Source organism: Lepidochelys kempii, chromosome 7 (assembly GCF_965140265.1).
Source record: "Lepidochelys kempii isolate rLepKem1 chromosome 7, rLepKem1.hap2, whole genome shotgun sequence".
Lineage (NCBI taxonomy): Eukaryota > Metazoa > Chordata > Testudines > Cheloniidae > Lepidochelys > Lepidochelys kempii.
Window position 1 is genome coordinate 112,342,158 of NC_133262.1, and position 17,269 is coordinate 112,359,426.

The 17,269-nt window shown below is 40.3% G+C and overlaps 1 protein-coding gene across 6 annotated transcripts in view; it reads right to left on the reverse strand.

Moving 5' to 3' along the window:
• ATRNL1 (attractin like 1) overlaps positions 1 to 17,269 on the reverse strand; it is a 1,081,427-nt gene that overhangs the window by 88,619 nt on the left and 975,539 nt on the right. For all 6 annotated transcript variants that reach the window (XM_073354269.1, XM_073354267.1, XM_073354264.1 and 3 more), the window contains one exon: positions 6,147 to 6,261. In XM_073354269.1, the coding sequence (XP_073210370.1) occupies positions 6,147 to 6,261 (115 nt within the window). The remainder of the gene's footprint in view (positions 1 to 6,146; positions 6,262 to 17,269) is intronic.

The following is a 17,269-nucleotide window of genomic DNA, read 5'->3' on the forward strand; positions in this document are numbered from 1 at the left end:
TACCCTTATATCCAGCGTATGTATATATTACACACAAACTACATTAAAAGAACATCATTAAAGTTGCAAAGTCAAGCATTCAAAACTTTGGAAATGTCAGAATTAAGGTTGCCTGCGTCTCTCCACACCTACCTTATCTGATTTCTGTGTCTCCCCTGTCAACTCCAGCCAATTGGTTCCCAGTCCCCCACTCCTATTTCCCTAGCCTCCCCACTTCCAGTCCCCTGGCCCAAAGAATCCAAAGCCTCCTCTCTCCCACCTGGACTCCAAGTCCTTGGCTCTTTGTCCAACCATTCCCAGCCTCCCATTCTGCTGGTTCTTAACCTCCCCCCTTCCCGCCCAGTCAGCTTCTGACTCCCTTTTGCAACCTCCTTGCTCACACAGTCCTAGGTTTTCTCCCCAACCCCGAGTCCTAGTCTCACTAGACTCCTTGCTACAATCTACTGTTTTTCATCTCCCATGGCCTGGCTTTTGTCCCCTCTGCATTTGAATCAGACGGCTTCCTCCTCCATGCTATCTGAGCCCAGTGGGGGCGGGGAGGTCATTAATAACACACGATAGTCAGATTCCTTGCTCTCAGTTCCAGTGCTCACTCCTCTCTGGCCTGGAGAACTGAGAGTGGCCATCAAAGAAAATGCCCAGTGTTGCCACCATGGCTATGGGGGTGGAGCATATTTAGTTGCTCTGTGAGGCTAGTGGGATGATTTTGGCTGAAAATTAAAAAAAAACAAAACAACAACAACAACAAAAAACAAGTCTAAGGCAAACACACAGCATATAAAACTTCAGCCCAAACGGTCAAAGTTTGGCAATGTTATAAGCAAGTGAAATCAGGTTCTTATAATGAGAAGTGTCAGGCAAGCTGAAGAGGCACTACTGCCAGCCCCAGCTATAATAGTGGGTGTTTGTTGCTGGAAAGGGAACTTGTTTTTACATCATTTGCATCTTTCTTTCTCACTCTGAAATCTTTATTTTTAAAGAAATATCATACTGCATTATTCGCTTTCTCTTTTCATTTTTCTTTGACTATGTTATTTATTGGTCAGCTCCAAGGAACATGCCAACATTTGTCACAGTTTCATGAACGTTGTCCAGTAATGTTATACCCCAAAGTGTGAGTTCTTGTTGGTTTTACTGTTCATCACAACATGGGCTCTGTTCTTCATTCTAGAGAATTTATTTCATTGCTAGATTATTCTCTCAATGTTGTTCAGCATATCACCAGAACGATGCATTCAAGCCTTGAATTAGTAATTTCTTAGGGCTAATCTGCATGGTGGGGTAATGCACTCTACAGGAGTGAGAACTGTACAGCAAACTAATATGTTACAGATTAGTTGATATGTATAGACCCTATTGGTGTGTTTTAATAGTGCTGTTTGAAAAAGTACTATGTTAAAGCTCATGAGGGAACCTTTAGTGCACACCAGCAGGGTCTACATGGACCAATTAATGCACAATATGTTAGTGAACTTTAGAAATTACACCCCCATAGAGACCATTACTGTAGTGTTTCACTTGCTCATATCTTTGGCATCTTTTTTTATAAACAGTTCATGTGTTATCCTCTTATCTCTCACATTCTTATTGTGAGATTTGTTTAGTTTACTGCCCATACCATTTCTGATGTATAATTTAGTCCTTGTTAGAACCTTGCATATAGCTGCCCTCACTAACAGTTCTCCCTTGGTACAATTAAGCATTTAGGGTACTTAAAGTCAAAGGTCAGAGATTATAACAGTAGTGAATGATCTCTGGCCTCCACTGTACAGTAAAATGTGTCTTAGAACAAGCTATTTTTCTTATCGTGATGTATGTATGCATTGTACAGAGAACAGCTATTTTGCTTGAACATTGAATTTTAATATTGATGCTATGCTACAAAGCAACTCAGGAGACACAGCTAAGGAACCAGAGAAGGTGTGTGATCTGTTCAGCAAATTTGCTACTAAAAATTAATTTCTATCACAGTAAATTTTCCTTGATCTGCAGCTTACTGATATCCCTCACCAGGGATTTAGTTCTCATTTCTCCTCAAATCCAGGCTAATCTTATTTTTTAATTAGTGCTTATGTGAAGAGGTTCCACTGACCCCCGCGTGCACCTCCTTGTGGCTAGATCTGAGAATTAGTTCTTGCCCATCTGGAACCCCTTTCCCTCAGCTACTCACACTGTGGCCTTTTCGGCCTCTTGTGAGAAAACCTAGTCAGGACAGGACCCCAGCACTTTCTCTCTCTGGATATCCTCCTTGACCCTGTCCAACTCTCTTTCCAACTAGGAAGTGACTGTAGACCTCCTCCCTGCAGCCCCTTTCTGCTCTCACTTTCTGACTTTATACACCTGGCCCAGCTCCTCTCACAGCTGGGCTTCATCTTCAATTAGTGCTTAACAATCACTGGCTTCCCTCCAGGTGCAGCAGGTAAGGTTAATTGGTCCATTGTGACCTATATTACTCTATTTGGGGGGGAGGGGGAAGGGTGGTGAACACCCCATCACAGTTACTTTCAATATGTGCCCAACAAACTTGTTTGGATCCTGTACCCTTCTGTACTCAAAGACAGGGATACAACTCCATTGACTTCAATAAGAAGTTTGCCTGGACATCTGAGAGAAGAATTAGGCCTCCTGACTACTGGGATTTTTAAAATTAAGAATAAAAAAAATATGTATTCTATTCCAACACTTTACAGTATAAGCTCATTAGTAATAAACCCCACATTCTTCTGTTATAAAATGAGAACCAACATTATTATCTTATTTTATAATTGTTAAAAAATTATTTGCTTCAATGACAGTTTTATCCTAAAATGCATATAAAGAGCTCTAGGGAGATTATATACAAGTAACATAATAATCTAAGATTATTTGGTGTTGTATAATTATTGCATGTACAATTTCCCTCAACCTGAGCCTCACTGTTTTAACTTAGCTTTGGTCTTAAGGGAAACTGACTGCATAGCAAACATATGTTAACAGCACAAAGCTCCATATAATTTCAAACAGCTTGGCACAGTTGGCAGTGTCTGCTCCCAGGAAGAATGAAACAGCAGGTAGTGCTGCAGGACAGGAATGAAATGAATTAGCAGAGCTACAGGTATCCCAAGAAACTTGCATAATAGCTTCTGCCTACCTTATGCATGACTACATACAGTGATAGCAGTCCACAAGTACCAAAATTCATTACACTTAAGAAAAAAGATTACAGCAATATAATCTAATGGATGAATCGGCACAGTTGCAAACATCAAGCAGTTTTGTTCTCTTTTGACCCTGAACGAAATGAAAGCTGCTGAAGGGATTTTAAAATTTCACAGATTTATAAACATTAAAAGGCTGACAACGAATCTAGTAATAAACAAAGGAATATTGTTGAAATATTTACTTGTGAAGCTAGTGGAACATAGAATAAGTAATAAAATAAAGCAGAAGCAGGAGACAATGTCATTTTTCAACTGTAAAAACATAAATATGGTTTACTCCATGTAAACTCAAATGTTCAAAATGGCGCACCTACACTTTTGTACTTAACTCCTATTTTGAAAATTACATTCTTTTGGTGACCAGTGAATCACAGCACAGTGTGGTGATTATTCTTTAAAATAGCAAAAGGTGAAGCAAAGTTGGTTCGAAAATAACTTGCCAAATACTGTTTTTACTATAGCTAAACATCATGGGTAAATAAATAAAAATAAAAAACACTGAGAAACATCTTAATCTCAGGTTTCAGAAATTACCTTTATTTTTTTCTTATCTTAGATTTCTGTTTTAAGAAGAAAACAAGTAAGAGCTTTAATCATGATTATGTCTTTGCTTCATTTTGTTAACATGTGAACTAGATACGTTCTATGCGCCCTTCTCCCTGATCACCATGCCCCACAGTATCACCCCTATTTACATCACACTTCCAGAAAAGATATTCCAACAAAAAAGCAGTGGCATCTGAAAAACTAAATCCTCATCCCGTAGCTAAAGGAGAGAAAGGAATCTTTAATATAACAGATAGTGATCAGCCCCAAAAGGCTAAGAAATAACTATTGGTCCTGCTGATTTCTTCACTGGGCAACCAATTCTGCCCATCGTTATTATTCAATACTTTTTAATCTCAAATGGATTTTTGAAGGTTAAGAGGATATAGTTTTGGCTGTTTAAGAGTACAAGTTATTCATAAACCACACTGTCTAGCACATACTACACAGCTTACTTTTCATTATGGAGGTAGTCATTTTGGAAACCATCCCAGTGAATTCTGAAACAGCATTTCCATTATCTGGCAGCAACTCTCATAATAATCTACCTGATCTGATCTGTGCCAGATTGCTCTGCTCACTCTTTTGTCATGACCATTTTATATATAATACAATAAAATATATATTATACTTATTGTGACGGGATCCCTGGGGTGTAGCCTGGGACTGTGGCACCGCTGTGCCCCCTTAACTCTCCAGCCTGGGCTGTCTCTCACAGTGCTTTGCTAGTGAGGCAGCAAGCTCCTCCAGGCATTGTTATCACTCAGCACAACAGCATGTGGAGCCCCACATCCAGCTAAATTGCATGGATGCTCCCAGAGCCACTCATGAATCACACGGAGAAAGGCACCAGCTGAATACCCCCAGCTCCCAGCCTTGTACATCAGGAATATACCATCTTGCACTGCTCAAGACAAGTGGAAAGTGGATATACACCAGCCTTTGTAAACCTGAGCAGATTTACCAAACGCTTCAGGCAAGCTTGCTGGTAAAGATAAACAGTAAAACAAGTTTATTGACTACGAAAGATGAATTTTAAGTGATTATAAGTGATAGACAAAAAGTCAGAGTGGTTACCAAAATAAAATAAAATATAAGCAGACAGTCTAAACTCTCCACCCTATTAGCCTGGGCAACATCTAGATTAAGCAGTTTTTCTCACCCCACTGCATATCGCAGTTCATAGTATACAGGTTTCACCCTTGAAACCTGGGCCACTCTCCCCTATTTGAGTCTTCTCAGTGTCCTTGTTGCTTGCAGCATAGATGCGGGGAGGAGAAAAGGCAAAGCATGTAGCCTCTGTGTTCTGTTTTGTAGCCTTAGTCCATGTGCTTGGAGAACACAAGTCCAGGCATATCTGGTGGGCATTGCTAAGTCACAAGGTGAAGCAATACCCCGGTGTGTCTCCTGTGAGTGAGTCATTGAATTGTAACTCCTCTGCTGGACAATGGTTGGTGATATCTGTTCAGCACCCACCCGGGCGTTGGTTACCTCCCTTGTTGTCTCTGGAGAACTCATAACTGGGCACTTCCCAAACCCACCACATCTTTTAGTGAAAACCATACAACACAATTCTTATCATTTCATAAGCATTGATATATATATTTAGATAAGAGCAATGGCTTTCAGCAGATCATAACCTTTCCTCTGATACCTCACATGGTATGCTTTATATGCAATATTACAATATATATAAATGAGGAATATGGGGGTTACAGGGTGGTCCCCCGAGATATAGAGTGTCACACTTAGCATTCAAAGGATTAATGGAGCACACACAGCTATTTTCTGTTCAAGGCCATTTTGTAAGAATAGATACAACACAGTTTTGTAGAACAATCTGGCACAAATCAGATGAGGTGGATTACAATGGGAAATGCTCCCTGATAATGGAAATGCCAATTTAAAGTGATCTGGGATGATTTCCAAAGTGAACACCTCACTAATGAAGCAGATATACACACTCACACACCCCTTACATTCACTTGGCTGGCATTCTGGGAAATTCTAGCATTCTAACTGAAAGAGATTGACAGGCCTAACTGGAAACACAAAGCAAACTCAATGGATTCTGTAACGTCAGGATTGTTTAATTTCTCTTGGTTCAAAGCAACTTGAAAAGAAGCTGATGTGTTCAGCTGCTGAGTGGAAAATGCTCACTAGTATGAAATATACATGGTCATTTCACTTGAGACATCAGATTAAATTTAAACTGTGACCTTAATAATGAAAATTCATCAGCTGGTATACTAAAGTACCCATTATCTACTGGTCCTGATCCTAAAAGTGACTTGTCTGGGCAGACCCTTATGTCCTCATTGAGTCCATTAAACTGGAATTCTTCCCAGGCAGACTGCTTTGCAGGATTATAATCTTAAAGATTACCAATGTGACTCTTACCTGATTGACCAGGAGGTGGGACTCCTGATGATCCTCTCGGTAGACATAAAAATACAGTAAGGACCGCTGCTTTGTTTCCTGAACAAGGCTCAATGGCAATTGGTTTAGGAGTGCCCTGAAAAAGAAGATAATTTTGTAATGTGTGATACAGACTATTTTCCATTTCTACTTTAATCTGAGGCCCAGTGATGCTGGACTACACTGCTTTTCTCAGCTAGTCCCTCACATTTACAGACTGTACCATCCCACTTTAATTGACTTAAATATGGGCTTTAATAGACAACACTGCATATCTAATTTAATGGAAAAAATGATCACAAACACCAGAAAATTGTATTTACCAGTTTGTTTCTCAACAAACTTAGTGATGTGAACTTTAGTCACAGCAAACAGCAGCTTTTGATCAGACCTGGTACAGTGGAATCTGAGAGACAGTACCACAATGTTTCCCGTATTTTCATAATACAAAAAACAGAGTGAAACAACTCCAACTCTGCATATCTCTATAATCTAGTTTCACTTCATGTCACCCAGTCTGTGTCACTCACAATGATGCTGATGACCCATCCAGCCATTTCTTTGATAACTATATCCATGTCTTTTTCTATGGCATCCATGGAATGCCCTCCTTTTCTGGCCTGCACATCAACCAACAATCCTTCATTCTATCCCCCCAAAAGACTCACTTCTATCACTATGTCCACAAGAAGTGACTCAACAAAATAAAATAATAAAATAATAATAATAATAATAATAATAATAAATGGACAGATATAAACTTAGTCATAAATAAATAAGTCAGTCCATAAACATATACAAATCTTGTCATTCCCTCTTGGATTTTCCACAGCATCCTGTCTGTCTCCTTTGTTTGTTTTCTTTGGTTAGTGTGCGAGCTCTCTGGGGCAGGGACTCCCCAGATTTCATGTGATACACAGCAGTGAGCTCAGTGTCAACACTTAAATAATAGGTGTAGTAACTGTTGGCAAATGCTGTTTTTGTAGTGGACACCTCGATATGCTTTCTTTCATACAAAACCGAGACTACCATGGATTAGATCCACAAGGGGCTAGAGGCACTTTAGGCACCTAAGTTCAAAATTTATATCCTCCAAGTCCCTGCTCAGTTGTTGCTCAACCCTTTAGGTGCCTGAAGTACCTAGGCACTTAGGTTTCTGTTGGTAAAATACTCAAGGTGCCTAAATTTCTGCCAATGGACAAGTGCAAAATTGCCTAAATCCTGACGTCACTGAGCTTCTCAGTGCCTAACCCCTGACAGGATCTTCAAACTAGGTGTTCCCTGCCTATCTTGTCGGTAGGCCTCCTCGAGTAGGTGTTCTCAGAGGCCATCTACGGGATCAGACCTCCCACAAAACACAGCCAGCAGCAGCAGGGGATGGCCCCTAATACCAAAGAGCCCAGCGGTTAGAGCACTCACAAGGAATGTGAGTGAGGTGGATTCAAATCCCCATTCTGCCTGATTTGGAGCAGGATCAAGATCGAAGTGAATGCCTCAAACACTGCATGATAGGCACTGGAGAAGAGAAAAAAATGATTCTGTTGGGTTTAAAGGCACGCACACCAAAAGGCTGACTTGCCTTGGGCGCCTAAATCCAGGCAAGAGTTCATGTTTGTGAACCCTAAGTGGAGGGAGGCATTTCTCCCTGACCTAGAGTTAAGGACCTAATTCCCTTTGAGGGGTGGGTATTAGGTCACACCCTTCTCAGCATTTCCTCTTGGCTAGTTTAGCAGGCAACTTCCCTCCCAGCATATTGGCTTTAGTGAATCCCATTCTTAGGCTTGTAGCTCTCCTAATGCATCATATAGGGAACCTGGGTGCCTGACTTGGGGCTATGAAAGCCACCTGGGGTCAGGACACATTAGGTATTGTAGCACTGAGTCTACAGCTCCCTTTGTGAATCTAGCCCAATACTTGTCATGGCAATGGATTTGTGTAGTTATAAAGCTCTTTTCCTTTTATTAGTCTCATAAACCTGTTCATTTAAAATTAACTATCGGAATAAATGGTCGCAACCATAGTCTTCTTGAGTAACCAAGCCTCAAGCCTCTAGCAACTGAAGGAACACAGAGCAGCATACAAAGCCAAAAAGTGATAAGGTTCTAAAAGGAGTATTTACAATTAGTCATGTTTCCATATTTTGTGCTCACTAATTTCCCATTTCAGAGCTTAAATGTTTAATCAAGCACTGAGGATATTTCTGAAAATGTTAGGTCAAAATCAGCATAAGTATTCATTTCTCTTTCTTGTCTGTAAATATTTAGAGAGTGAGCCGGTCATGTTGCAAGGCAAAAGAGAGAAAGCTGAATGTTCTGATTTGAGATTCAAAGCCATTAAACTTTTCCATTTACATGCAAAATACAAAGTATATATAAATGTCAACTGGTTCAAATATACTAAGAGGAATGATAGTTTAGGCAAGTTAAATATGCTGCAAACTACTGGATATAAAGGGAAGAAAACAAATTCACTTCCATCATGAAAATCAATTATTAGTTTCTATTTAACTACCTCCAAGTAACCAAAATTTATTACAGTTCAGCGGAGATAAGAATTGAGAGCAAACGGCAGTAAATTTAACAATAGATAAATGTTATTTTCAGTACATAGGTGGCAAATATTTTAGAGGCATTTTTGTAGATGTATTTAGTCTAATCTAGTCTAATTTAAGATTGGCATAATCTAGTGGATAACAAATCAAAATGTATTAAAATCCCTCACATCTGATGAATCTGCCTCCCCCCCCAACCTCCTCCCCCACAATGTAAGAACAGTTATGATTTTTGTAGCATCTACAAAAGGAATGTAGATGAAATTCATCCAATTGCAGCAGTTAAATTCAAAATGAGACCTCTGTCATGCCTAGGTTTTTGCTGGTCCTTTGAACAGGGGTCCAGGAGCAACTGATAAAAAACAGACCCAGATCCTCAGCTTGTGTAAACTGGTGTAACTCCACTGACTTCAGTAGAGCTATAATTATCCACACCAGCCAAGCATCTGGCCTCTTATTTCCGGAGCTCTGGAGTCCTCTCCTGTCATAACAAAGACGTACAAGAAAAATAAAGGAGATATTTTAATGTTAGCTTCACTAGATTCACACACTAAAAAGAAATACCATTTTCTTATCGGAAGAGTTTTCTTTTAAAGTTTCTACAACTGCATTACAAATCAAGGAGAATTGTATAAAAACTATATGAGTAGTTATTATCATAATCAATATTTACTACAGTAGTGCCTAATCAACTAAGAAATGGGCCGTTTTGTGCTAGGCACTGTTCAGATACAGTGGCAGACAGTTTATGCCCCAAAGAGCTTACAGTCTAAATAGACAAGACTGGGGGAAAGGGCTATACCTTATGAGTAGAATGAACAATATAATGGTGGCAAACATCACTTACTCCTGGGGGAATTCTGCACCAAAAAAATTAAAAATTCTGCACACAATATTTTAAAATTCTTCAAAATTCTGCATATTTTATTTGTCAAAATAGGAATATATAATCACGCCAATTTTGGCCATTGATTTCAAAATACCAGTCAGCAAGTATGTTTGTAACAATACAGACAACAAAAAAGATTCAGGAAATGTTTTTTGACAAATAGATTCCTTACTAAGCATATTAATACAGAACTTTGAGTAATAATTCATTTGAACTACAATACAGAAACGTATTTTCCGCACCCCTTGGAAGCAGTGCAGAGGCTTGTGGGAGTCAAGGGTAATGGAGGAGCTGAGGGAGGGGGAAGTAATTGCTTGGAAGGAGCCTGGGAGTGAACCTGGAGGGTTGCTGGGTGTGGGTGGAAGAAGTATGGAACAGACTTTTTTGTGGGGGAGGGATTGTTAGACCCTGGCTGACTCCTGTTTTCTCCCATTCAGTCAGGTACATCTGCCTGTGTCCCTGCACACTTACTCAGTCACCCCTTCTCCCTCCATCCCCATTTGTCCCTGCACTCCTCTCCCCATCCCCATGTGTCCTTGCACCACCATTGAGCCACCCCTTCCCCATGTGTCCCTGCACCCTCTTCCTCCATCCCACTGTGTCCTTGTACTCCCTCCCCCATCCCCATGAGTCCCTGAACACCCACTCAGCCACCCTCCTCCCTGTGTCCCTGCATCCCCCCTCCCCTTTGTCCCCACGTGGCCCTGCACCCCTTGACCCTGTCCCCATGTGGTCCTGCACCCCCACTCAGCTACCCCATCCCCATGCGATCCTTCACCCCCACTCCCATTCGGCCCTTGGCTCAATGTTGTCACCCCACTAGCTCCTGTGCCCCTGCCCCAGTCTGTCACCCCTACTAGCCATTCTGAACCCCAGTCTATGTGACCCCCACCCCAGAGCCCCATGTGCCTCGCTCTGTCTTCTCCCCCATATCCCATGCCATATCCCTCCTCACTTGGCCCTGCGGCCAAGGTGCTCCAAGGAAGGCTGCCGCTGCCACTGCCCCTCCCTCTCCACAGCTGGCTGCTCTGGCCCAGAGCCAGCTGCCCTCTCGTCTGGCATCACAGCATCCCCTGGTGGGCAAAAGGTGTAACTGCAGCACCTCTCCATTATAATCTATTTTCTGCAGAGAAAAAAATCTGCAGGTGACATGAATTCTGCGTGTGTACAGTGGCACAGAATTCCCCCAGGAATCAGTGTAGAGAGGACACCGTCCACCTGGCTCCCTCTTGTGGCCAAAGCATTTTCAATAGCATCCTCTATCTGCCCTCTTAGAAGATCCATGTAGATGTTCTCAGGGTAACCATCAGCCCGCCCCTGAAACTGAGTCAGTAGCCCAAAAGTAATTCAAGATAGTCCTCAGTGTCCCAAACTCAAGTTCCATCACAACACCAACATAGTTTCTACTATGCTTCCACTGACCATGTTGCCTTTATTCTGCCTAGCAGAAACCTAGCCTTCCAGTTCTGCCTTATTTGCTCTGTCAGCGTGCACCTGGTTCTGAGAGGGAAGTTTCACAGGTTGACAGACACACGATCAACCTCTGGAGCTCCTTTCCAGAAGGTGTTGTGAAGGCTAATACTATAATGGAGTTCAAAAGGGAGCTAGATAGCTTCATGGAAGATAGATCCATCAATGGCTATTAGCCAGGATGGGCAGGTATGTTGTCCCTAGCCTCTGTTTGTCAGAAGCTGGGATTGGGTGACAGGGCATGGATCACTTGATAATAACCTGTCTGTTCATTCCCTTTGGGGCACCTGCCATTAGCCACTGTCAGAGGACAGGATACTGGGTTTGATGGACCTTTGGTCTGACCCAGTATAGCCGTTCTTATGTTCTTATATATACTCCTCTCAGTCTGAAAGCTCCTCCCAATGGGCCAGCAGAGAGGGGAACCCTGCAATACAGAGTTCCAGCTCCAGGGCCTTAAAGTAACAGTGTCCTGGTATCTTCCCATCCCACTGCTAACTCCACATCCTCTCTTCCTGTTTCGGCCAGTTCCTGAGCCTGTGCTCACACCAACATCCCTGGTCCCCCTTAGGCTTAAAGGGACAGCATATCCCATTACAATCATGTTCATACAATAATATTTTTTTGCAGGAGTAGGTTTAGTTATGAATGGATGAGCTAAATGGATAGAAAAATGAAGGGAGAGGGGACACTGAAGGGAAAGGGGGCAAAAGGGAATGGGAAGGGGAGAAGAGGGTAAGAGAGGCAAGTGCGGAGTTAGACTGTACACTAATAGGAAGTAGTTTGATGTAGTGGATCGGCCACTGGATCAGGATTCAGGAAACTTGAATTCTGTAGGCCCTGTCTATAGCCTATTATGTGACCTTGGCAAGGTCTTCACCTCTCTGTGCTTGTTTCTTTTAACCTTTGTCTATTTAGATTGTAAGCTCATTTGGCCAGGGAATGTCTCTCAGTGTGTGTTAGGACAATCTCAATTAGAGTCTCTAGGTGCTACTGAAATACAAACAGTAAACAAAAATTTTAAAAAATAAATAATTAACAATAAATAAGCTTTTCTGGGCATGGACTGTCTTAATATATATCTGTACTGCGCACAGCACAATGGGGTCACAATCCTGATTGGGCCCTCATTTAAAACAAACAAAACAACTATTAGTAATAGTTGGTGTAGGCCACCTCTCCTGGCCTTCCCTCTTATTTGTGACAAACAAAATAACAACAATCTTAATCCCCTTATTAAGAAAGACAGTGAAAGTAAAATCTTTATTTGCAAAAGTAATTGTATGCAGGCACACAATTCCAAGAAACAAATTTACCATTATGCCTTTTATTTATTTGATGAAGAAAACATAAGTCAAAATTGATATATTTTATATTGCTATTGTACTATAAAAGCTCCCATAAAACAAGCACTCTCCTTTTCTGTTTAGAGTTTGCACTAATTTCTTTCAAAACACGAATTGGTTCAAATGATATTATTGTTAACCATTTTCACCAGAAGTTCATCCAAAATCAAATACAGTAGGAATTCTATTTTTGCCCTCCAAATGATGCATTTTTAATAGAATGTTAAGACTAAGAAAGCAGAGGCAGTATCTTACTGTAAGTCATTCAGATTCTCTAGCAAAAAACTATAGAAGCATAGAGCAAATGATAATAATTTAGATACCCTGAGGTTTGTCAGTTGTTTAAAGATAAATACATAATCATGAATCAAAGTTATTTCACAGTGACATAACATGTTCTCTGAAATGTGCAATTTATCATGCATTTTCCACAGCTTCTCTGGAAGAGATAAGGCATGTGTTTGTTTGCCCAAAGCACTTAGCTTCTGTGATTTATTTACTGGAATTGCCATATTTTGCACAAAAAGGAGCAACTGTTATGTTGCACCAAAAGGCAGCAATGAGAATCAGAGTTAATAAAACATTAATCCTGGAAAATATAAGAAGCATACAGTTCTCTTACTAATAATCTTTCTTCTGATTTTAGACTATTTTTTAAAGAAAAGATGAACATGTTAGGATTGGATTATTTCATTTTTATTTTCCAAGTTTGTTCTTATTTTTAGTTAGGGTGCAAAAAGTCTTACTCTAACTTTATTCTGTCCATGATGCTTGCAAATGCACTGCTCTTCATATAAACAAATGAGTGAATAGTTTTCAAAGCAGTTGACAGAACATTGTGGTTTATCCCTGGAAAGTTTGCACCCTGAAGTCATACCACATTGTATCCCAGGATAACAGCTCCTTCCACACCCATGTGGTTCCCAGGACTCCAACTTTCCCCCAGCACTCTTCCTGGTGTAGCTAAAAGGGACACCAGGACTCAGCCCTTTTCCTGGTGCAGGAGACTGAACATAACACGTGATAGTATGTGAGAGTGATATTGCTGACATCACACCTCTCTCACAGATGGTGAAGATGAAAGGGTGGGCATGTGGAATAGAGAGAGGAAGGGTGCAAGAAAGGGGAAAGGAAAACAAAAGGAAAGGTGAGTGAACAGTGGATTCTTTGTCCACTCCGAGTGTTTATTACAGAACAGTCTGAAAAAATTATTTATTTCCCGGAAAAAGGAGAGGTGACCACCCTCGGTTTGGGAAGAGGAAAATCTAATATTCTGCTGAAAATATTAGCTCTTAGATGTCTTGGAACAATCTGCTTTACAGTGAAGATAGAAGGACATATTGTTTGAAATAATTTCAGATATTTTTAAATGCACAAAACGTAGCTCCATTAGTTTGGCAGTTTAGTAGTAATACAAATAAGCTGCCTCACAGAAATCAGCATTTAAAAATTCCAGCACAGTAAGAGGCTAGTAATGTGATAGCGACAGTGAACTCAGCCTTATGATGCTCAGCACTGACTAATCTGAGCATCACAGCTGCAAGGGTGTTAAACTTTTGAAGGAGTTGCATCTTTGGTGGGCAGCAAAAGACAGTGGATTTGAAGGGATGAAAGGAGTAAGGATAAGGGTGTGGTGACAGAGGGGAAGGATCTGTGGATCTGCTGGAAGGATTGGGAGGGTCTCCCAACCATGCAAAAATCCTCATTATAGCCTAACTGGAGATTCCAATTTGATCATCAATGAAATTGTATTTGCTATTCTTACAAAGCCATGAAAATAGAATGTATAAAAGGTTTTGGATCAATCTACATTCAAAGAAGAGATGTCTTATCTAAGTGCTGTAGGACTTGAAATTTTCAGTACTTAATATTTTTTTCTGTTCAGGCTTTTAAAGTTAGGTGCATCTAATTTTTAAAAGTGTATTATTATACCATAAAACAAATAAATCACGAAAGTCTAAATGGCTGCAATCTGATGCCAAAAATGCAATTAGAAAATTGAATCAGGGAATTAAGGATTAATGTGGGTATGTTATACCTGTCAGCAGTAATAAGTATTTTGACAAGAACAGAATAAAGTTTGACAGTATGCACAAATACCGATCTGATATATGACAGAAGTATTAAAAATGCAAACAACTATACATTAATAACTAACGTTTCTTAACTAAAATGGCTTAATGCCATTGTTATCAGAATTAATCTATAACTATAAATGAGTCTCTAACAGCTTAAATAACGTATTCTTTGCTGTTTAATCGTAATTTATATTGATGTGAAATTTAGCTTTTAATCATATTATTAAAACTGAATTAATCTGATGAACACCAAATGAAGTAAGCATGCTGGCTTGGCAAAAAAGTAATCAAGTGTGCAGATATGACAGAACTAACATTGGGATTCAAAGTCTCAGCTGCTATTTCCTGGAGTTCAGTGTGCAAGATTTGGGGGGAGAGAGGGATTGAGAAAAGGGAAGTTCTCTGCACTCCTTTTGAAGAATTGAGTGATGCAGGATAGGAGGAACAGGGCAAGATAGGTGTTCATATTTTTATTTTTTATTATATCTAGGTTTTGATCCTGTGCCAACAACTGTGATATCCAAGTGCCTTTAAGAAGGCAATGTGGCTTGCAATTTTTTTAAAAAAGGAGTAAAATGATTTAAAGGACACATCTTCAGACCATACCCAGCAGGACTACCTGGTTACTGGGTGAGGCAAGGGGGAAATGGAAAAGGCATCCTCCTCCCAAGTTCATAGATTGGCTGTGAAGCCATTTCATAGAGGCTACATCTGCTCCATTACTGAAGTAGCCTTGAGCATCCCTTAAATGGTTTCATCACATTGGGAGGAGAAGGATGTTGGACGTGTTGTATTAATTTAGACAGAAGATATGGGTTAAAGGTGTTAACATAACCAAGTAGCTGTTCAACATTAAACAGTGTTAAACAAAGTCCAGGGTTTAGTATACAGATACCTTATCCCTACTTAGCACTATGGAAAACACACTATTAAAAATCTTTTAAATGTTTTATTAAAAATACAGAAAAAAAGAAAAACAATTAAAGCCTTTGAAATGTAAAGTATTAAATAAGGTTTTTATTTTAGCAACATTTTTATTCCCTTTCTCTGTAGATAGTTTTTGGAAGGCAACTTCCCCTTTTAGATGGTATTAAAGATTGGAATAACCATTCTTTTGGGAAAAAGTAGTCAGTGGAGATGCTGCTGCTGCTGCTGCTGTTAAATTTTAATTTTTAAAGGAAAAGCCCCCTCGTTTGACAGTTTTTTAGCTGGTATTAAAGGTGGTAATAACTGTTATTTCAGGTGGTGTTTGGGATTTAGCTGTAGCTGGTAGTGGTAGTAAAGTTATTTGGTCCCCTTCTTCTTGGTCAGTTTTGGTTAGGAAACCTTTTAGGATCAGGGTGAGGAAGGCCTGGTGTCCCAGGGAATGGTGGAGGTGACAGCCCTGATGGGTAAGCTCACTCCAGTAGCAATTGTCTATTCTTTTTGTTCTTTCATACTTTCCCCACAAGTTCTCTTTCTTAAAGGACCCCAAAAGGGAATAATGGGTGGTGAAGCTACACCGTGCCACATTATTTTGTCCACCAATTAGGCCTAATAGCTGACATACCAATTTTGGCTCATTGACTTTTGGATTCACATTTTCTGCTTTTGGCTCAGATTAACTTGGCCTTTTTGGTTAGAGTAATTCAGTTATTCTGTCTCCCTTTCATACCGTTCCCAGTCAACATTTGCTATTGTAGGTTATTGTGATATTTTATGAACTGTTACATACTTTTTACATAATTCAGATAAATTTATAGGCCCAGCTGTCACAACGGACCACATCCAATGGCCTGCCTATGCCCTGCCCCTGTTGACTTCCAGCATGCTGCTATGCAGAGGGACCCCACAAAGGTAAGCTCTGTGCCATAAGAATGAAGAAACACCCCCTGTGTTCCCCTCTCAATACAAGCCGCTCCCCTTTGCAGCAGAGCCACACCACTTCCACTGCCACAGGAATAATCACAGCCATAGAGGAGGGTGGGAGCTGAAAACTGAGGCAAAGGGAATGATGTGTATAGTTGAGAACTAAAATACAGTAAGTAGGTTCTGTTTTCTTACAATGCCAATATTACTGCACATTGCCATCCTAACCATTAATTGTATAGTAATGTTAATTATTTACTTATTTAATATTTTTCTGCCCACCTAAAAGTGCTGTCTCACTTTTGTTTCTTAAAAAAAACAAAGTACAAAATGAATAATTTATGACAATGCACCTATTACAAAAAAGCTTTCACCAGACACAATCTATGCACCAGGAGGAATGTTCTTGGGGAAATACTGCAACAGAATATTTAAGCAAGGACAGAGCCTGGGCATAGATTTGGGGGCTGGCGTAGGAATCAATAACAAATCTCTGTAGGCCACTAGGTTTCCACTCTAATCACAAGCATCCACTAATGATTTCCCTTTAATCCATGAGATGCAGTTTCTTCCTTACGCAGTTAGCCAATAGAACTCCTTCTTTCAGACTAACCTATGAGAATGGTACTGAGCCTGATTATAATCAATTCTATACCGTAGCTTCGTTCAACTGAGGATTTCTCAGCGATTTACAACTTTAATTTATTAAGCCCAGCTAACCCCGATCAGGTAGGTAAGTATTATTACACATTTTAAAGCAGTTGTGCTAGAGGAGACTCTCTGGAGCTTCTTATAATTCTGCCACCAAGCTAAAGGGAGCGTTGAGATGATTTCCCTGCCTCTACAACTTAGTCACCCCTGCCAGAGACGATTTATCTTGAGGGCTCATAAAAATACTTCTGATAAGCACATTTTTGCCTTCA